The sequence below is a fragment of the Mastigoproctus giganteus genome, chromosome 6 (assembly GCF_048544385.1).
Source record: "Mastigoproctus giganteus isolate SK-2022 chromosome 6, ASM4854438v1, whole genome shotgun sequence".
Lineage (NCBI taxonomy): Eukaryota > Metazoa > Arthropoda > Arachnida > Uropygi > Thelyphonidae > Mastigoproctus > Mastigoproctus giganteus.
The window spans coordinates 50,586,586-50,609,841 of NC_143580.1; the positions used below are offsets into that span (position 1 = coordinate 50,586,586).

Below are 23,256 nucleotides of genomic sequence, written 5' to 3' on the forward strand. Positions count from 1 at the left end.
GTAGAGAGCAATTGGAGTAAACAGGAAAATAATAATAGGTATTATGGATCAGGGACACTGCTTAAGCAAACATACCCTAAATAGTGGTATATAGAAAGTGTGAAGTAGAAGTTTGTTACTATTGAACCTATGGTATACACGAGAAGTGAATTAGAAGAAATGAATAGAAATGTAGTGATATACAATAGGATAAAGTGACAAAATAAGATAGGATAAAACAACTAAACTAATATGGAGATAAAATAAGATCACATTGCAGTGTTACTCACAATTTCAATGTCTTCGTGAGAGGTCATCCACTGAAATTATGAGAAAGATTAGCTCTCCTAACTTACCAACATCAGTGAAAGCCGGCTACCTGCATTGCCGTGTCCGTCCATACATTCCGAATCCCATCAGGTGCTACAAATGCCAAAAATATGGACACTCCCAGACTACATGTCGAGGTGAGGCAGTATGTCCGATCTGCGGATCAAAAGATCATAACCAATCTGATTGTGCCATTACCATACCGCACTGCCCAAATTGTAAGGGTAACCACCCAGCTTTCTCAAAGACATGTGAATTATGGAAGCAAGGAAAACAAATTCAAAAATACAAAGTTGACATACTCAGAGGCAAGAAGACAGATAATCAAAACAGAGACAACGCGAACATATGCCACAGCAGCTCAACCCTCACAGTCTGTAGGGATCCAAACTGAAGTAACAATTCCTCCGAATGTATCAATTTCGAACTGGGCACGTTCGTTGCTTTCTAGTGCAAAACAGTGTCCTGCACAAAAAACAAGTGAGCAGTCAAGTAATACCCCAATCACCATACCAACAGATGTTTTCTCAGCAATAAAACCAAAAGAAACAGAAACCACGAAACCGCAAACATCCACCACACGATGGACATCGACGAATATCATGATTCAGAAGACACTTTTTTAGAATTACATGCAACTGATGAGATAGATGCGACCCGACCCGTCTTTCCTAGGAAAGACAAAGCAAAAATTGATCGATACAAGCAAGCTGCAACTAAAAAACAGTCAGTGCCGAGAACAACACAAAAAATCACATAAAGGAAAAAATACTTCAGTGGAATTGCAGAGGATTTCGGAATGCAAAAGATGATTTGCAGGATCTAATCAATCGGTATGAACCAGCTGGCATAGCCTTACAGGAAACTTCTAAATTCACGAGTGTGTCCTTCCATAAAAAATTATAACATCTTTAGACGAGATAGGAGTATTGATACGCCAGCTCATGGAGGGGTGGCTATTCTTGTCAGAAATAACATTCCATCCAAACATGTTTCCCTTCAGACTCCTTTTGAAGTAGTGGCAGTGCGATTTGAAATTGGTATCACCATTACAATAGCTTCTATATATCTCCCTCCTAATTTCGCTTTCTCCTCAGATGATTTAGAAAAGCTAGTAGATCAGCTGCCATCTCCTTTCTGCTTACTGGGAGACTTTAATGCTCATCATCCTCTATGGGGGTCTCCAAAAATTGACAAAAGGGGTAAAATAATAGAATCGCTGCTTGATGCTCATAACCTTACTCTGTTAAACACTGGTGCACCCACCTATGTCCATTTTTCTACAGGATCCATGACAGCAATAGACCTCTCAATCTGCTCTCCCTCCATTTATGCCAATATGGGGTGGTCAGTCCTTGATAACCCGCTAAACAGTGATCACCTGCCGATTCTATGCAATATTCAAACACAAGTAAACTTGTCTCCATTGCAGCGATTCACTTGGAAATTCCGTAAGGCAAACTGGCATAAATATTCCTCCCTAATCCAGTTTGATGATGAGATAGTCCAGTCTCAGTCCATAGATAGTGTCACCGATTATATAACGAATCAAATATTACAAGCTGCAAATTCTGCAATACCTAAATATTTACCTGGAAAACGCAAACAGAGTATTACTGGTGGAATCAGGAATGCACACATGCTAAACGGACAAAAAATAGAGCTTGGAATTTGTTTAGAAAATTCCCAACGACTGCTAACTTTATTAACTTTAAAAGACTCAAGGCCAAATTCCGCCAAACAAGAAGAAAAGCAAAGAAAGATGCCTGGATAAGTTTTGCTTCCACCATAAACAAGGACACGGACAGCAGGCTCATCTGGAAAAAAATTCAAGCACTTAATGGCAAATTTGTGCAGTCTCCAGCCTCAATCCTGAACTGGAAAGGGCAGGAATTGTCCGCTCCAACAGCAATAGCAAATGCATTAGCTGAGTCTTTTGCCAGTATATCAGCAGTGTCCACATACAGCCAAACCTTCCAAAAAATTAAGGCATCTGCAGAAAAACATAAAATCAATTTTTATACTAAGGCATCTCAACCGTACAATCAGCCATTCACGTTAAAGGAACTTTTTGAGGCTCTAAACAAAACATCAAGTACTGCTGCTGGCCCGGATGGAGTATGCTATACAATGTTAAAAAAGTTAAGAAATAAAGCAATAATTTCCCTATTAAGATTCTACAATCGAATTTATTTAGAAAATACCTATCCGCACTCATGGCGTCACTCAATTGTACTGGCCTTTCCGAAGCCAGGTAAGGATCATACCATACCGAATAATTACAGGCCGATATCGCTGACTAGCTGTTTAGGCAAAGTCTTAGAAAAAATGGTGCACAGGCGGCTAACGTGGTTTCTGGAAACAAACAATCTGCTAAACCAAAACCAGTATGGTTTTCGGAAAAATCACTCAACTTTAGATGTGATGATAAAAGCAGAAGCAAACATCTGCACCGCTTTCATCAGGAGACAACATCTGGTTATGCTCAATCTCGATATTGAGAAAGCGTTTGATACCACTTGGAGATATGGTATCCTTCAGGATCTTCGTTCCTTTGGTCTGAGGGGGCAGTTACCCCAATTTATACAAAACTTCCTACACTACAGAACGTTTCAGGTCAGATATAGAAACAGTATGTCCAAATCATTTGAACAAGAAGAGGGTGTACCGCAGGGTTCCATCCTGAGCGCAACACTATTCGCAATAAGAATTACAAATATAACACAAGCTATCCCAAAAACAGTTGAATCGTACATGTTTGCCAATGACCTGATTATCTCTTGTCAGTCACAAACCATGATTTCAATTGAAAGGCAACTCCAAATGTCCATAGACAGAATAAAATTGTGGGTGCAACGGAATGGCTATTCATTAGCAGAAAATAAATCAACTGCAATTCATTTCTGTAAAATACGAAAATTGCATCCAGATCCTGAAATATATTTAAATAACAATCTGATTCCTCTTACCAACAATTTTCGTTTATTGGGTTTATACCTTGACAGTAAGCTTAACTTTTCCAGTCACATAGCCTACCTTAGAACGGCCTGTCAAAAGAAATTAAACATCTTAAGAGCTGTGTCATCTAACTCCTGGGGTGCTGATAGACACTCCCTCACACATCTTTATGAAAGTTTTATCCGATCCCGCTTAGATTACGGGTCACCTGTCTATGACTCTGCAAGAAACAATTCCTTGTTACGTCTGAATACTGTTCAACATAGTGCCCTAAGGATAGCCACAGGAGCCTTCAGAACGTCTCCAGTCAACAGCCTGTATATTGACGCAAATGAACCGCCGTTACACCTTAGATGAAAATCCTTACTATGTAGCTATGCTGCAAAAATAAAAAGTATTCCATCTCATCCTTGCTGGGAATACCTGTTTGACCCTCAGAATGAAATGCTCTATCGTAACAAACCTAATGAAAACCGCCCTGCTTGTATTAGATTGCAAGAACTGATGCACAGTTGGAATATTAACTTCCAACATATCCTTGAAGACGTAGATCCTCCTGAACATCCCTGGTCTCATTACTCACATCTTTGTGATAATTTCTTTCTGAAATGGAGAAAAGGATCCCTGCCAAACAACAACTTCCAGCAGCTACATAAAGCCCACACCTTAGAAAACGCAGAGAAATGTCATGTATATACAGACGGCTCCAAAACAGATGAAGCTGTAGGTGCTGCAGCAATTTCTGCTGCTTTTTCAATAGCTGTGTCTCTTCCTACAGAATGTAGTATCTATACCGCAGAACTGTATGCAATAAAATTAGCTCTAGATAACATAACCAAACAGCAAATCAGATAAGCTCTTATATACACCGACTCCTTAAGTGCCGTCACTGCCATTCAATCTACTTCTTTTTCCCAACATCCCATTCTGAAACAGATATGTTCTCAATTATACGAATATCAAACATCCAAACAGTTGGTTACCTTCTGCTGGATCCCTGGGCATGTCGGCATCCCAGGTAATGAAAGTGCAGATCGTGCTGCCAAACATCCTACCAATGGATCATTCTATCATCTGAAAGTTCCACACATTGATTATAAATCAACTATTAAAACAGCATGTAGACGTCAATGGACTAATCTGTGGCAAACACAAGTAAATAATAAACTGTTTCAGATTAAAAAAGAACCTCAGTTGTGGACTTCTAGTTTCAGGAAAAGCAGACGTGAAGAAGTGATTTTGGCAAGACTCCGTATTGGGCACTCATACACAACTCATTTATTCTTGCTTATGGGAGAAAACCCACCTCAATGTCCATTCTGTCAGACACAGCTAACAATCAAACATATTCTAAGAGAATGCCCTAATTATTCAAGTAACCGGAAATCCAGTTTTTGTTCTGCATCCAATCTGCTGGAACCTTCAAATTTACTACATGTACTTGGAAATAATGCTAATTTTGAAGCACTGTTTAGATACTTGAAAAGCATAAATATTTATAATCGCCTCTGATAACCATTATATTAATAACTCAGTCATAAGTTAATAATGAAAAGGCACAATATGGCCCAGGAGGCCCTTGTGCCAAAAAACCCTCACAACAACAACAACATATGAGAAAGATGGCAATACTCTTGCTTTTGTTTCCGGCATATTCTATATGCCAGAGTGGCCAACTTAATTTGTGATGCGATCTACTTTTTTCCTTCAAAATGTGCCGCGATCTACCATCTCAAAAATTTCATTGCACAAGGTGCACAAATCGAGAGATGACTGTATATTTAAAATTCGTCGTGATCGACCGAAATTAAATCCGCAATTGACTCGTTGGCCACCCCTGCTATATGCTATTGAACACATATTATGGACAACTTTGAATTTTGTGGTAAGAATAGGACCTAATAAGTTATGCCAATAATTATAAGTAGAGCATATAGAACATATGTATGTATTTAATCTTTTATGAAATGATGGAATGGTAGTAAAAGGAAGAGTGGTAAAATGTATCTTTTAGCCCTCGGAAAATTGCCATTCAAGGTATCTTTTTATCAGTAATTAACCTCATAATCATTTTTTTATGTTATTCTATTTTATATTTTATTATTTTATTGCTAATTATATGTTTATTTCTAGGGTATAAAAAAGTAAACCAACACAGGCTATCTTAGTTTTTATAAGTTTTTTGCCTAATGGCCTGCTTTGTACTTTTATACTAAAGTTTTATCATACATCTGCTCTTATGGGTCTATAGACTCACTTTGAGCACCTACATGGTACAAATTACACTCTTACAGTAGTAATATTTTTTATATATATATATATATAGCAGTTGCATAAATTTATATCCACGTGAGAAAAAAGCTGATAATTATTCATGAGTAGTGTAATACAGAAATTGTTGGACACCTGCGAGCTGCTCTCCTGGAGGAATTCATTGTGAAAGACCACTGTTTAAAAATTCAAGAATTATCTTGTTTACTCCATTTGAGTGGAAAACAGCATGGAAACCACGTGCTCATGCATAAGGGTTCTGCTTGACAGATCCGTCCATCGTTGGCACATGTAATTTTACTACATGTTTGGCAATCCAATCATGGATGACTTCATAATTTTGCTGCATCTGTCATATTCTTTTATACTGTCCTTTCAGATTTTTTTACATCCCTGAAATCATTTTGGCACGACATGTTTTCCTGGTGTCAGTGTCATAATTTCTGAAAGTGAATTCTTTTTTTTTTTTTTCTTAATGGCAACAGTAAGTGTTCTATAAAAGTAGTGTCCAAGAATGTGTCCATGTGGTTCTGTACAGAAGGACATTTAGATGATTACTGACCTGACAGCTCCAGGAGAACTACCAGCTGCTCTCCTGGAGGAATTTGTTGTGAAAGATCACAGTTTAAAAATTCAGTAATTAGCTTGTTTAATCCATTTGAGTGGAAAACAGCATGCGAACCACTTGCTCATTCATAATCGTTCTGCTTGACACATCCCTCCATTGTTGGCATCTTTCCAGAAGAAGTAAAGGCAGAATTCTGCAAAACAACTTTTGACTGTATGCACAACAATGAGCAGAATAATTTTATTTTCCCAGCTGGATGTATAAGAACTGGATTTTTCATTTCTCCCAGGAAACCATGAAACATTCAAACATTGAAAATATTCTCAGGCAGTGCTCTTCCAGGAAAGTGATACTGTCAGTATGCTGATACCAGCATAGTGTGATCCCTACCAGTTACCTCTAAGACATCTTGCTCCATCATTTTTTGCTGTTTGTCTTCATCTATCAAGGAAAAATGTCAAGTAATGAATGTTATTTTACTACATGTTTGGCAATCTCACCATGGATGCAAAAATGATTTCAGGGATATAAAGAGATCTGTCATATTCCTCTTACTCTATCCTTTCAGATTTCTTTACATCCCCGAAATCATTTTTGCATGACATTTTCCTGGTGTCAGTGTCATAGTGTAATGATTTCTGAAGCTGAGTTGTGGGGGTTTTTTTTTTCTTTTTTTTTTTCTTTTTTCAAGGACAACCATAAGTGTTCTATAAAAGTAGTGTCCAGGAATGTAACCATGTTTTCCAGGCCAGTGGTTCTGTACAGAAGGATGTTTAGATGGATACAGACTTTTATTGAACTACTCTTGTATGTTTAATTTAAATATTATTTTGAAGTTGGAAACTGTTTTTGATTCATTTCATGCGCATGTTGTAAATTATTCTTTTGCATAATACATATATACTACAGACAATGGACAAAAAATTAATCACTTATATTTAAGACATATATCTTATACACTTGTCTGCTTGCAGCACTGAAATTATGGTATAAAATTAACTTGTTTTTTATATATTTTTTTATGAAGACTCCAAGCAAAAGAAGTATTAGAAACTGTAGTACTTAGTACAGTGCATGGGTTGAAGGTTGAGAAAGTGAAAAGAAGATACGTGTTGACATTAGACTTGAATTTCTGTAGGTTGTAATTTTCAGGAAATAAATGTGAAGGCAGGTTGTTCCAAAAACAGAAGTTGAAGGAATAAATGAGGAAGAAGAAAAGTTGGTCTGTGAGTTTGAAGTTGAACAGAAAAAGGGTGCTGAAGTGTGGCACATCTTCGGATTGATTGATTTGGAAGAGAGCAGGAATTATAGACTCCAGTTCAGAAGAACGGTGCCCATGGAAGTATCTGTAGAAAAAGCATGCAGCAGAAACAGGAAGGCTGTGAAACAGAGAGTAAAGAGACTCTACTCTCTGTTTCAATTAACCTAACTGTCCTCTTTTAAACAGAATCTAAAAGCCTGAGAGAGAGAGGCTTTGGGGCACCACTCCAGATGTGGGAACAATATTCCATGGTATGCGGATTTGCAATATGTACAGAGTGAGCAGCTGTTTGGAAGAAAGGTAATGCCAAGTGCAAAAGAGAAAACCGAGTTTTTTAGATACAGAGGAATCTAAAAATTTGGGAAGATAATAGAGGCAACAGATGAATTTGACAGAATGGGGCAGAGAGATTTTAAGCCAGAGAAGATAGAAAAGAGGAGATTCCAAATAACTGAATCTCTAACAGAGCCTACATATTCACAAGTACCACCTTTGAAGTGAAAGGAATCGTACAGCAAATTTACAGGTATACCAACTGTGACTGAAGAAACCAAGATTTCCACAACAAAAGATGGTGGGGAGCTTGTGGAAAAGATGTTAGTGAGTAGCAAAAAGGAGCAATTGCATTTGGTGGTCTAAAGGACATCATGTTAAAGAAGTAGCTGAATTTGCTGGTGTTTCAATAAGAACAGTATTTAGATAGTTTATATTTTACTTTAATGTTCCGGTAAGTTGTCAATTTTTTCGTTTTTTCCGTTTTAATTTCTGGAGGGTATCATACGGAAGTGTTCCACGTACTATATTGAGGTTAACTCCTCTTATTTATTTACTAATAAGAACAGTAGTAAGAGATTTTAAGGAATGGTGTGAATTGAAATTAAAAATGAAATTGAAATCACAAACAGAATTCTGGCTAAAGTCTGTACTGAGTGATCATGATCAGTAATGAATATTGCATCCTGTAAATGAAAAAAAACAATTTCAAACAAGACAACTAGACATAATCAGCAGATTTCTGAGAGAACACTGTGAAGATATTTCATGACATGACTATCTGAGGTAGCCCCTCTTCCTGAAAAAGATCAGTATTAACAGGCTACACATAAAAAGCCTGCCTAATATGGACTAAAAGGTATAAAAACTGTACTGTAGACACAATGAAGTATTTCATCCAGAGTGTGAAAGGTGTCATAGAAAGCCAATGGTGAGTAAGTGGTGGTTTTCTTTAACTATTATGAACTGAGTCTCCTATTTGGAATACCAACCAGGGTGAATCAGGCTGGCTGTACAAAACATCTTGGTGATCAGGGTATACTTTTTGCTGAACATTTAAGAGACTGAAGATTTAAATACATCCTGTATTCCAGGATGGCAAATGTCCAATTCATAGGATCTCTACTCATTTAAACAGGCATGAGGAACACAAGGGAATTGTAGAGCATTTTAATTGGTCAACTAAGTCACCAGATTTAAATCCTATAGAAAACACATAGGACTATCTTCAATGGAAAGTGAAAATAATAGCATCCATGAAACCTGAATGAATTATGAGCTTAATTGTTTTCAGAATGGCCTAATATTGATATAAACTATTTAAGAAGTCTAGTTGAATCCCTATTGTGATTTCGTGCTAAAGGGGGGGGTTATACATTATTAATTGAAAAGTTATACAGGTGGCAAATTTTTTGTCTAATGTCTATATATATTTGTTTAAATGTAGAATCATAATTTTTCCCCCTTTCTTGGACAACTTGTAGATGAAAATCATAAGTTACTTTATTAATCAGTAGTGAAGAAAATTAAACCTATAACAAGTAAGTTCACTTTTAGTTTATTTACCATAATTTCTTACAGGATCGTGAGCAAGATCGTGCTGAAGGTCCCACTTCAGATCAGATTGGGTTGCTTAATAAAAAAGAATCTTTAGAGAGGAGTTCTCAGAAATCTCCTTCAAATCAAGCTTCAGTTAGTGAAAGTGTTAATTCAAAAAATCTAACCAATAGTCCAGATGATAATGTTAAACAGCTTAACATAGTTATGAGGACTCGTTCAGATTCAGGAAGACCCCTTACTGACATGGCAAGTAATGCTAGCATCTAAAATACTTATCATATTAATTTTTTAGTCATGTTAGTATTTACATGATAACTAAAAGTGCACAAATTAACTGTACTGAGTGGACCCTATTTATTTGTTGATTTTATTTATTATTAAAACTATTATTAAAACCAAAATTATTAAAACTACGTTGTTTTCATATACGAACACTATTTATATATCCTCATACCTGCCTTTATGATATATATTAATATCCTCATACCCAATAAGAAAAATTAATTATTGGGTAGTTGACTGTGTGTTTTGACACCTTTGTGCCTTTCTGATTATATTATTGAATTACAAATAGTGATTACCATAGATTCAAATCATTAGTACCGTATATTCTGACATCTGAGTTAGCCTTAAGCACTACAAAGTCATCTTAAATTTTCGGGTTGACTTAACTGGCAGGTATAAAATATGAATTTACACATACACACACATTTAGTACACAGATATTTTTATACAAATATGTATTTTTTCTTACTTTTTATTTATTATTAAAACTATTATTAAAACCAAAATTATTAATTTTGGTTTTAATAATTAACAAAATTTGTTAATAATTAAAATTGTTAACAAAATTTGTTCATCATCATCAGATGAAAACTGCTCTTGACATCAAGTTATTCATGTTTACTTTTCAAGTTCTTGAAAAGTAAATTTGATTAATCAAGAATGTCAGATTTCTAAAGCAAATGCACTTCCATATTGACACAATATTTATAGAGAAACCATTAAGAGTGTTACATCGCCACCTGTGTCAGTGTAATAAAATATGAAATGTAAACTTTTAAAAGGAAGCAAAAACAGTTGTACTAAAAAGTAGACAGTGATTTTTAATGCAAATTTTCATGTAGTATACCATTACATGAGATGTGAAAGATGCCTTTAAGAAAGGGGAATTGACTTGTATGAAGAAAGTGTGGTTAAGCACCAGCTTGCAAGGCAAGAAATAGAATTTTAATTGTATGCCAGAATAGAGGGTAATAGTAGGACATTTTGTATTTGGTTATGTGCATTTTTTCACCAGAATTAGTGACTGCTTCTTACAGGATCGTGAGCAAGATCGTACCGAAGATCCCACTTCAGATCAGATTGGGTTGCTTAATAATAATAAAATCAAATGAAAAATGCTAGGTTCCAATCATTCGTGGAGAAACTTTTTCTAGTATTTTTCACTGGATGGTGTTTTAGTTGGTCTCAAATAGAGGATGTGGAATTTTTCACCCACACATTCCATATGTGTACAAATGTACAAATCAACCACCTGCCGACCGGGCTAGCCAAGTAGGTAAAGTGCCTGTCTGGCAACCCAAAGGTCATGAGTTTGAATCCTGCCTTGGGCTTGGATCAGAGTAAAAAATGCGAAAACTTTGGGAGGTGCATTATGGCAACAGAAGCTGATGCGCCAACAACTAACCTTTTAAGGGCACAAAAGGTGATATAGTTGTACACGATGGCACTAATGATATTAAGAGTAGGAGACCGGCGGAATTACTTAACAAGTACAGGTCACTGTTGAAAAAAAGCCGTGAATTAGGGTTGGATTTGAAAGTGTCTGCAATTCTGCCCAGACACGATAGGAGGGAGTATATGATGAGAGCCCTGTCGATCAATTCGGCTCTGGAAAGATTGTGCAAGGCTCAAGGGGTAGAATTTTTTTCAGCCTGGTCTGTACTTGTTAACAGGAGCGACTGCTTCTACAGGGATGGGATACACTTAAATAGAAAGCGTGCGAGAATGTTTGCTGGTGCTATCGAGGCAGTGTTAGGTGTGTCGGAAAACTGCTAGATTGGGGGGATACAAGGACTAATAGATTAACAGTAGCCACTGGCAGAGGTGAAAGTGATTCTTGCACTACTTCTATTGGAATGAGCAGCAGCTTGGAAAATAAGATGCAGGATATTTCAGAGACTGCTGGGAGTCATTGGGGTACAAGTAAATACATGGGTTGTGTTAGGGCAGCTAAGAAAAAGAACAGGTGCATGTATACTTGCGTGTACACCAATGCTAGGAGTTTGGTAAATAAATTTGATGAATTTGAGGTGTTGCTCAAAGCATCAAAGGCGGATATTGTTGGGATATCAGAGACGTGGTGTCACCGTAAGGGTAAGTTGCTACAATGGATAAAAGGATGGTTAAGTGGGAGAAGACAGAGGGTGGTAATCAATGGGTGCTGCTCGTCGTGGACTAATGTTATTAATGGAGTCCCACAGGGTTCGGTGTTAGGTCCACTGTTTTGTATATTTATCAATGATATTGATGAAGGTATGTCAGGCTTAATGTTGAAGTTTGCAGATGATACAAAGGTTGGCAGGATTGTTAATAACAGTAATGGCAGTGTGCTACTGCAACAGGATCTAGATAATTTGGGCAGATGGGCTAAGAAGTGGCAACTAAAGTTTAACCTTGACAAATGCAAAGTACTGCATATGGGTAGAAGTAACCCCAGAGAAACGTACCAACTGTGTGGTACTACACTTAGGGTGGTAGAAAATGAAAAAGACTTGGGAGTAATTGTGCAGTCAGATATGAAGTTTTCTGAGCAATGCAGACAGGCTCCTAGGGCAGGTCATGGGGTTTTGTCAATGATATATAGGAATTTTGCTAGCAGGGAGGAGGAAGTGATTGTCCCTCTGTATAAGGCAATGGCCAGGCCACACCTTGAGTACTGCGTACAGGTCTGGAGGCCTCATTTTAGGAAGGTTGTAGATTTACTTCAGCATGTACAGAGAAGGGCAACGAGATTGGTGAGGAGAATGAAGGGATCCTCTTACCAAGAGAGGCTTAAGTTCTGCAAATTGTAGTGGCTGGAGACCAGGCACCTGCGCAGTGATCTGATTGAGGTATATAAGGCCTTGAATGGGTTGACCATGCTGAATTCTGATGGGATCCTTCCACTTGTTCAGATTACGAACCTAAGGGGACATAAATTCAAATTAAGAAAAGACAGATGTAGAATAGATGTGCGGAAATTTGCATTTAGCCAGCGGGTGGTTAATTGCTGGAACAAACTTCCATCTGTCGTTGTGGAAGTTGATTGGTTGAATAAATTTAAGGAGGAACTGGACAGGCATTTGGAGGGAATGGTGTGATGATTTTTTTTTTTTTTTTTTTTTTTTGCCTGATGCTGCATAAGCTCATACACTTGCTTTCTTGCATCATGTGCCACTACTACTACACAGATATAAGTAATGCAGGACTGGAATTTGGGGAGTATATAATATATAATATCAAAGTTATTCCCAAGTATATAATATCAAAGTTATTCCCTGCATCCATTTTCTTTTCTGACTGCATCATAGTATCCAATCAAATTGATCGGGCAAGACTTTCCCTTAACAAAACCATGCTGTGTCCGAGCTATAACTTCGAAATATTGTCTAGATGATCCTGCAGTGCTTCTTTAACAAGTGCCTCCATTAATTTTCCTGGAACAGAAATTAAACTCACAGGTCTATAATTACTTGTGTCAGCCTTTGATCGTCCTTTGTGAATTGGGGTCACATTTGCACATCTCCAGTCTATGGGTACCTCCCCTGAGTCCAAGGAAGCTCTCATAATTATGGCTAACAGATTGCTTACTTCCTTTGCTGCCTCATTTAATATAACTGTCTAGATCCCATCCAACCCAGGTGCCTTTCATGTGTTTATCTTCAACGATTTCTCCTCCACTTTACTCTTATTACAAGATAATCTAGCTTACTGCCAGAGTTGAATACACCTCTGGCATTCCCCATGCTGAATAACTCCTCATCTGTGAATGCTGATGCAAAATATTCATTTAGTTTGTTAGCTACCTGAACAGGATCATCAACAGCTGAACTATTGATATCAAGTGGACCAATCTAATTCATCCCCTTCCTGCTAGAGTTTACTTAACTAAAGAACTCTTTGCTGTTTTTCTTTGCATCCTTTGCCAAATATTTCTCTTAATCTGCCTTTGCCTGCCTAACCTCCTTTGTAACTTGGTTACAGATCAACTTATATCTGTCATAGGCTTCTGTGTCACATGTTAATTTATATGTATCCCATGCATTTTTCTTCTCTGCCATATGTCTCATCAGTTCATCTGACATCCATTTAGGCCTAAACCTTGAAGAATATTTCTTAGTTGGTATGTAAAGCCTAGTAGCTTCCAAGATAAGTTCTTTGAATGCTTCCCATTTTGAATTTGCTGTTGGTAACATCATCAGTTGGTCCCACTGTATAGAATTTAAATACTGTCTCAGACCATCGTAGTCACCATTACAAAAGCAAAAACCCTTCCCATTACCCCTGATGGTAGTTACCTCTTTGAGTAAATCCCACTTCAGCACACTGATCACTGCCACCTAGTGGTTCCTTTATCTATAGATTCTTAATGCATGAAGAAAAACTGATAATCGAATCAAGAGTATTACTCCCTCTAGTTGCCTTCCGAACATGCTGATATGGAAAATAATCATCCAATAAATCTACAAAAGCCATGTTAGTGTGTGAGTTACCAATCCACAAATTCCAGTCAATATCTGGGAAATTAAAATTCCCCATTATAAGATTCTCTGATTTACTGGCTCACTCTGTTTCCCTGTACAATGTCTTATTATACTCATCAGAGTCATTAGACCTACAGTACACTCCTACTCTCAATTTTGATCTCCCAATGCTTATGCCACACCAAACTGACTCGACACTGCACTGTCCAGCGATGTCGACTGGCTTCACTTCCTTGAATTTTGTGTGTTTCTTAACTAATAGCATAACTCCTCCTCTCTCCCTTCTTATCCTTTCTGTACACATTGTACTCCCCAAATTCCAGTTCTGCATTCCTTATATCTGTGTGACACCACGTCTCTGATATCCCAACAATATCCGCCTTTGATGCTTTGAGCAATACCTCAAATTCATCAAATTTACTTACCAAACTCCTAGCATTGGTGTACACGCAAGTATACATGCACCTGTTCCTATTCTTAGCTACCCTAACACAACCCATGTGCTGACTTGTACCGCAGTGACTCCCAGCAACCTCTGAAATATCCTGCATCTTGTTTTTCAGGATTCTGCTCATTCCAATAGAAGCAGTTCAAGAATCACTTTCACCTCTGCCAGTGGCTACTGTTAATCTATTAGTCCTTGTATTTTTCTAGCAGGGAAAAGTATGTGATTATCTCTTTGTATAAGGCAATGGCCAGGCCATGCCTTGAGTACTGCATACAGGTCTGGAGGCCTCATTTTAGGAAAGATGTAGATTTGCTTGAACGTGTACAGAGAAGGGCAACAAGATTGGTGAGGGGAATGAAGGGATCTTCTTACCCAGAGAGGCTTAAGTTCTGCAAATTGCAGCAGCTGGAGACTAGCACCTGTGAGGTGGTCTGATTGAGGTGTATAAGGGGATTCTTCCTCTTGCTCAGATTATGAACCTAAGAGAGTATAAATTCAAATTGAGGAAAGACAGTTGTAGAATAGATGTATGGAAATTTGCCTTTAGTCAGCATGTGGTTCATTGCTGGAACAAACTTACATCTGTCGTTGTGGAAGTTAAATAAATTCAAGGAGAACTGGGCAAACTTCTAGTTTAGAGGGAATGGTTGTGTCAATTTTTTTTTTTTTGGCTGATTGTACATAAGCTGATATGCTTGCTTTCTTGTATCGCTTGCCTCTATTACTATAATTTCCTTTCCTGAAATTAAAACCCATTCCTTTGCCTTTAACTACTGCTACTTCATCCCCACCGTAGAACTCAGTGATCACTTTCTGCTACTGGTTCCTGTACTGTCAGCCCTATTATGTCATCTGGTTAAGGGGTGATGATGAGGTTTAGAGTATTCTATTCCCTAATACTTTACCTGACTTGTTGATACAAATAACAATCATCTAGTTGATTAAAAAAATTTTTTCTCCCATATGAAGTTTGCTTCCCATTTGCTCCAGTCAGTTAGAGGCAAATTGAAATTGCCTATAATAAGACATTCACACTTACCTGCCCATTCCATTTGCATGTAGAGGATCTCATCATAATCTTCACAATCACCTGGTCTGTAGATTACTCCCACTCTCATTATACCTTTGCTTCCAACTATTTAACACCATACAGATTCTATACTAACGTGCTGAACGTTTGAATCCAAGAAAGCTTTCGTCGCACTCAGGCTGCTTTTGATAAGAAGCATGACTGCACCACCCCTTCTATCTTCCTTGTCCTTCCTAAGTACATTATACATACAGTACTGTAACTCATCATCCCCGCCGACCGGGCTAGCCTGGTGGGTCATTGGCTGCCTGGCAACCCAAAGGTCGCGGGTTCGATTCCCGCCTCGGGCTTGGATCAGAATACTGCAAAAATCTTGGGAGGTGCATTATAGCCACAGAAGCCTATGCGCCAACAACTACCAAAAAAAAAAACTCATCATCCCTTATCTCCGGGTGGCACCATGTTTCTGTAAGCCCTATTATGTCAGCATTACTTGTCCTAACCAGCAATTCGAATTCACTCATTTTAACATTACTGTATAAACAATTAAGACAGTGTTTTTGTATAGTTAATTACCCTGACACACCCCTTAAAGTTATTTAAGCTCGCTTCCCCGGCATTTACCACCTGCTCATTTGAAATGCTTTTGCCCTCAGAACATCTTGCTACTATGTTCTGTTGCGGTAACAAATACTCTTGAGGTATGTGCAAGAGTTAATTTGACCAATACTATCAGATAAATGCGTATCTATATTACCCTTGTCCCCCTAAACTAGCAGTTTCCTTGTCTAGGCAACATGTCTGGCTGCATAGTTACCCCTCGGTCTTTTTCTTTCATGACTACCCTGAGTATTTAGCTAGTAAGTAGTATTTAGCAAAGTATTTAAGTCAGAAATTCCGATAATTTTCCAAAAAAAAAAAAAAAAAAAATGACTGCAGACCGGAGGTTGCCCACCCCTGATATAAATGATTATCATCACTAATAGCACAATTTATATTTTAATTATAATTACAATATATATTAAGCAAAATTTTCTAATTATGCACAAAGATGCCTGTAAGTTGGAGAGAGAGGGTTCTCTTTTCTTAGTCCTCTTATAAAACTTTGAAATTATAAAATACCTGATACCTTTTCAAAATTCTGAAAAGTAGTAGTAATGGCAAATGATGCAAGAAAGCAAGCTTATGTACAATAGCAAAAAAAAATACACCCATCCATATCCTCCAAGAATTTGGCTTGTTCTGCCTTGACTTTATTAAACCCATCCACTTCCACGACAAATGTCGGATGGAGCCTGTTCCAGCAATCAACTACCTGCTGGATAAAGGCAAAATTCTGCACGTCTGTCTTGCAACCATCCTTCCTCAACTTGAATTTATGCTCCCCCATGTGTGTAGTCTCAGAAAGTGGAAGAATACCATTAACATTCAGGATACTCAATTTATTCAAGGGTTTAAACATCTCAGATCTTCTCGCAGATGCCTAGTCCTGGAATGCTACATTTGGTAGAACTGAAGCCTTTCTAGGTAAGAGCACCCTTTTTTGTTCCCTGAACAAATCTGGTTGCCCCCTTCCAGCAGATTGATATCTTTCCTAACGTGAGGCCTCCAGACTTGTATACAGTGGTGGCCTAACCATGGCCTTATACAAAGGGATAATCACCGCCTTATCCCTCCTAGTAGTTTCTGTATATCATTGACAAAACCCCATGAGAAATCTAGGCAGCATGGCTTTACTGGTCAGAGAAATTTCATGTCTGACTGCACAGTTACCCCCAAGTCTTTTTCTTTCACCACTACCCTGAGTGTAGTACCACACAATTATAAGGTACTCTGGGGTTATTGCTAACCATATACAGTACCTTTCGTTTGCCATTGTTAAACTTCAACTTCCATTTCTCAGCCCATCGATCTAATTTTCCTAGATCTTGTTGCAGTAGCTCACCTAATGACTGTCCTTAACCACCTGCCAAGCATTGTATCATCTGCAAACTTAGACATTAAGCCTCATATACCTTCATCAATATCATTGAAAAATATTGAAAACAACAATGGGAAACTAAATAGTAAATGGGAAAAAATATTGAAAACAACAATAGCAGAGAATTCCACTAACAACATTAGTCCATGAAGAGCATTGCCCATTGATAACTACTCACTGCTTCTTCCACTTAATCATCCCTTTATCTATTGCAGTACAGTAAACCCCCGCTATTTGCGGGGGTTGCGTTCCTGAGAAATGTCGTGAATATCGAAAACCCGAATACCGAGTTATGGCTCCCATAGTAATAAAGGGGTTCCGTTCCAAAGTATGAAATATATAAGAAAAACTAGTCTAAAATTTTGTCTATGTATGTATTATCTGTACCTTCATAATATGACTATGTATATGACTTCATAATATGACAGTACATAGTGAAATACAAGCATATGGCATCAAAATGAAAATAAGAAACAATTTAATATTAAATGTAATATTTATTTGAAATTTCAAACCAGCGTCTTTGCTAGCTAAAAAACCTATCCCGCCAGTGCTATCACCAGTTTCGCTAAAGTGTTGATAAAGGAGTTTTGCCTTTTCATGAATGATGAGTGAACTTAACAGAATTTTATTTTGCGTTCGGTCTTCTATCCACAGATTTAAAGCTTTTCCATTTTTTCTAATTTAACATCACAAGTTACAGAGCAAATTTTTGAAGCAATTAGCTCGTTTTCACGGACACTACGGCGGATTTTTTCTTCCGATTTTTGATTGATCATATCGTTGACTCATTGATTTTATAATGTTTTGCCACTGAGGAGACACTTTCACCTTTAGAAATTTTATCTGATAACTCAATTTTATTCACTAATGTCATCACCTGCTTTGATATTTTCACATTTCTCTTATTATTCGTAGCCATTTTTTTTTTTTTTTTTTTTTTTTTGGCAGTTGTTGGCGCATAGGCTTCTGTGGCCATAATGCACCTCCCAAGTTTTTTGCAGTACTTTGATCCAAGCCCGAGGCGGGAATCGAACCCGCGACCTTTGGGTTGCCAGGCAGGCACTTTACCCACCCGGCTAGCCCGGTCGGCCCATATTTTTGTAGGGGTTAGAAAGAACTTGTCCACAATAAAGTCACTTTCTTCTGTTAACACACTCGAAAAAGTCTGTTTTACACTGCAAAACGGTAGATCTATCATTTTTGCAAGCATATCAATTTATAAATTGATAAATTTATTCAATTTATAAACATAAATTAAAAGCAAACGACGAAACCTTCCATGACAAACGCACAACACATACTGAACAAGGATTAGCGAGAAACATCCACGCTCGCGATTTTGTCACCCCTCTCCCCACACCCACTGAGCGCTGTTTTGACCGAGAAAGATAATTTTAGCCACGCCCATGTTTTTTTATGGCGGAAAATATTCACGGCGCTTTAAAATTCACATTTTTTTAGGTTTCATTTTATATTAAATCGGCGATCGCGAAACCGCAAATACAGATACCGCGAGTAGCGGGGGTTTACTGTAACTTGACTTTATTGCCACATGGTGCCAGTTTGTAAAGCAGTCATATGTGCACAGTATCAAAAGCCTTCCTGAAATCCGAGTACAGGTAGCCTTCGTTTTGCATTGGTCCAATTTGTGCTGATTCGCATTAGCGCGCTGATCACTAACCACAAAAATAAATAATAAATAAACAAAAATTTTTGTTTATTTATTATTTATTTTTGCAATTTTTTTATATTTTTTTTGCAATTTTTTTATAAATTGAATGTTTAAAATCGTCAGACAAAATTTATCAGCATCGTACTGTACTATGTATCATGCACTATTCACGTGATTTACGGCAATCTGAGCCAATCAGCAATTAGCCCGTCCATATCAGCAATGAGAAGACAAAGATTTCCTCCTGAAAGTAGCCACTAGTGGAAGCAATGTCCATGCTGTGAAGGTTCAGTTGGTTCTTGTTTACACAATTTACACGTTGGAAATTTATTACGCTAACATGCTAACATTTTTTATTAATTGTGCTATTAATAAATTAAATAATAATTAATAATAGTGATAGCCGTGTGCAGTTTTTGCCAATCGTGTAATAAAGTTTTTAACTTAATAGAATAAAGAGAAGCCATGTCTGGTAAAAGAAGTTCACCGAATCCTAGTGCAAATGAAAGTTGAAAAAGGGACGTCGATCTTTCACAGTGAAAAATAAGATGGAAGTTATTCGGATGAAAGCTGGTGAAAGCCACCCTAATGTGTGTAGGGCTATGAACAAAGGCGGACTGGGTAAAAAATTCTTACTGGTGGAAAACTTGTAGCTGTCTCATACTAGTGTCTATGGCCAAAATCACACCAGCTTCCATCAGTCTCCAGCCCACCTGGGTTTCCCCGGTAAGTCTTATGGCCAGTCCACCTCTGGCATATGAATATGCCTGCATCGATTATTACTACAACTATGAAGAATGGTAATAAAATAAAACAATCAATGCAAAGTGGTAGGTAAAATTTTTGCTGCCCGGAACCTAACCCTGTGATTTTCGATTGACTCCATTATATAAAAGGTTCTATTTTTGCCGATTTCATTTGTGTCTGTTACCCCAGGAACCTAATCCCCCGCATAAATAGAGGGCTACCTATATATGATGTCAAAATTATTTTTTGCATCCAGTTCCTTGGTCACTGCATCATAGTAACCTATCAGATTGGTTAGACAAGACTGCCCCTTCACAAATCCATTCTGTGATTGCAGTATAATTGCATGCCTTTCCAAAAGGTCCTGCATTACTTCTTTAACCAGTGATTCCATTATTTTCCCTGGAACATACGTTAAGCTAACATGTCTGTAATTACTCATGTCGCATTTTGATCCCTTTTATGAATTTGATATATTTGCACATCTTCAGTTCATAGGGACCTCCCTTGAATCCAAGAATGCTCTCATAATTATGGCTAAGGGTTTGCTTACCTGCTTTGCTGCCTCCCTTAATACAATTGGATAGATTCCATCTGCCCCAGATGCTTTTATGTTCATCCTCAACTTTCCTTCCTAGTCATTAGAGTTGAACTTCTGGCATCCCCTTTCCTAAAGAATTCCTCATGTGTGAATGTAGATGCAAATACCTATTCAATTTGTCCACAACCTGAGTAGGGTCATCAACAACCCACAGACATCAAGTGGCCCAATGTAATTCAACCTCTTCCTTCTAGGCGCCTCCGTAGCCAGGTGGGAAGGAGCAGCAGTGCGTAGCACACGCTTCTTGATTAGACCGGGGTTCGAGCCCGTCATCACCAAATACGGAGGATGCGGAAAGGTCAGGGAATGACCACCGCTATCCCGGAGTAGTATGGCCTTAGTTGCTAATGCTCCTAAAAACCAAATGAGCAAACAACAACAACCCTTCCTTCTAATGTTAATATAAGCATAGAAGTCTTTGCTGTTTTTATTTGCATTCTTTGCCAGGGACTTCTCATAACCTGCCTTAGTTTGATTAACCTCCTTTATGACTTGATTACAGATTAATTTATATGTATCCCATGCACTTTTCTTCTCTGCCACATGTCTCGGTAGTTCGTCTCACATCTGTTTAGGTCTAAGCTTTGAACAGTATTTTTTTGTTGGTATGAAAAGTCTAGTAGCTACTTTGATTACTTCCCTGAATATTTCCCACTTAGAATTTACTTTTGATAATGTCATCAGTTGGTCCCACAGCATGCAATTTAAAAACTGTTGAGACTCTGGAATTATCCTTATGAAAGCAAAAGTCTTTCCCTTTACCCTTGACATTAAATTCCACATTAGTACATTTGATCACTGCCACCCAGTGAGTCTTTTACCTGCAGATTCTTAATGCATGAAGAATCACTGTTGATTACCAGATCAAGAGTATTGCTTCCTCTTGTTGCCTCTCTAACGTGCTGCTGTAGAAAACAGTCATCCAAGAAATCCACAAAAGTCTTACTGGTGTGTGTAACCAACTCACAAATTCCAGTCAACATTTGTAAAGTTAAAATCCCTCATTATGAGACATTGATTTGCTGACCTGCTCTATTTCCTTGTATAGCAGTTTGGTATACAGTGCTTACACAACCGACTCAACATTTCACTAGTCACCAAAGTCATTTGGTTTGGATTTAATATTCTTCTTAACTAAGAGCATAACCCCTCCACCTCTCCTGTCCTTCCTGTATACATTGTACCCCCCCCCCCATATTCAAAAATAAGAAGATTCCTTGTTCTGTCTTGTATTTTTGTATTGATAGAGTTTGAACTGCCTACTAAATACAGTAGTGTTAATGCTTAAAAACAGAACAATGAGTTGCCTTGATGTATGACTTTTAAACAAGTCCCACATACTGCAGTGGTGTCAAACATGCAGTACATTTTTTCACATTGTGCAGCCCCCACATTGTGTAAGTAGACATAAGTATCATACATCCTCTTCTATCCCCACCCCAAAGTTTAAATCTAGCATGTCATGAATTATGATTTTATACTGGCTTTTTGTATTGTTTCCTTATGATGTTTTATGTTATTAGTGCCGTGTAATAATAATTGTTGAATTTTCATATTTAATCATTAAATGTAAAAAAACATTAAACTGTAAATATTACAATTAATAACAAAAATTCAATTCCATTTTGAAAAATGCACAATTAACAGCAGTTTCTTATTTGCTAATTGATTAATTCCCTGACATACTGCATAGCAGCCCACAACAACTTCATTTTCACTGTTTTATCGGGGAATTTTCTCTAGAGATCATCTGCTGACTGATGTGGACTAATAAGTCCCAAAATGAGCTGCCGTAGCAGTCATGTCCATGTCTACTAGATAAATTGCAGATTAACCTTTAGCCTTTCAGCGGTACTATTTGTTTAAAAGGAAGTGAAATACAGAAACTCTTGGTTGCTGCATAATGCAAAGTATGTCCTGTTGTGACCATTGAGACATTGCATCTGTACTGCACATATTCCAGTCAGAAAACAATAAGTAGAAGAGGAAGCCCTAATTTTCAAAATTATCTGTTCATGTCATTAATTCCTTGCAACCATTTCTGTTATTAAAGTTGGCTTTGTTTTGTTTTGTTTTTTTTGAAGTTGCTACTGCCATTATGAGGCCTCCGTAGCCAGGTGGGCAGGAGCAGCAGTGCGTAGCGCACGTTTCTTGATTAGACCGGCGTTCGAGCCCGTGACCACCAAATACGGAAGATGTGGAAAGATCCGAGAAGGATCACCACATATCCCCGGAGCAATATGGCCTTAGTTGCTAATGCTCCTAAAAACCAAATAACAACAACAACTGCCATTATGAATCTGAAAGTTTTACTTTTGCACTGCATATATTATTCTTGATTAGATTAGTGGGAGGATTCAGTGAAAATTCCCTCTTTCTATCTGTGTTATTATCCCTAAAAGCTGGAGAGTGAAAATCAACTAACGTAACCAGGTTAAGAGAATTTTAATAACCTCATTGCACTATTACTGCTTAGAAATATTTTACTTGTAGAGTAATTAGGGTATTACTGAACAGGAAAATAATATGAATATTCATAAATGTCCTAACTCTAAGTGCTCAAATTTGTAGTAAAAATTTATTCCACTAAGCCACTCACAAAAAGTAGTGCTCCTCTTAGCTTATTTTTTATTATTGGGACTTATACACTTTCTGAAGAAAAGTATTGATTAATGTTAATTAATCAATAAACTATGTTAATTAAATAATGTTGCATTGTTAGTGTATTATATACACAGTCAATTTCCTTGTACAAATTTAAATCATGGTATTTTAATGCCTTATAGACTGTGATGCATTGGATGCATTTGCAACATTCAAAAACTA

General features: G+C 37.5%; 1 protein-coding gene across 2 annotated transcripts in view; it reads left to right on the top strand.

The window, feature by feature from the left end:
• LOC150084235 (WD repeat-containing protein 44) overlaps positions 1 to 23,256 on the top strand; it is a 380,944-nt gene that overhangs the window by 122,736 nt on the left and 234,952 nt on the right. For both annotated transcript variants that reach the window (XM_090375960.1, XM_090375961.1), the window contains exon 6: positions 9,222 to 9,446. In XM_090375960.1, coding sequence (XP_090232086.1) covers positions 9,222 to 9,446 — 225 coding nt within the window. The remainder of the gene's footprint in view (positions 1 to 9,221; positions 9,447 to 23,256) is intronic.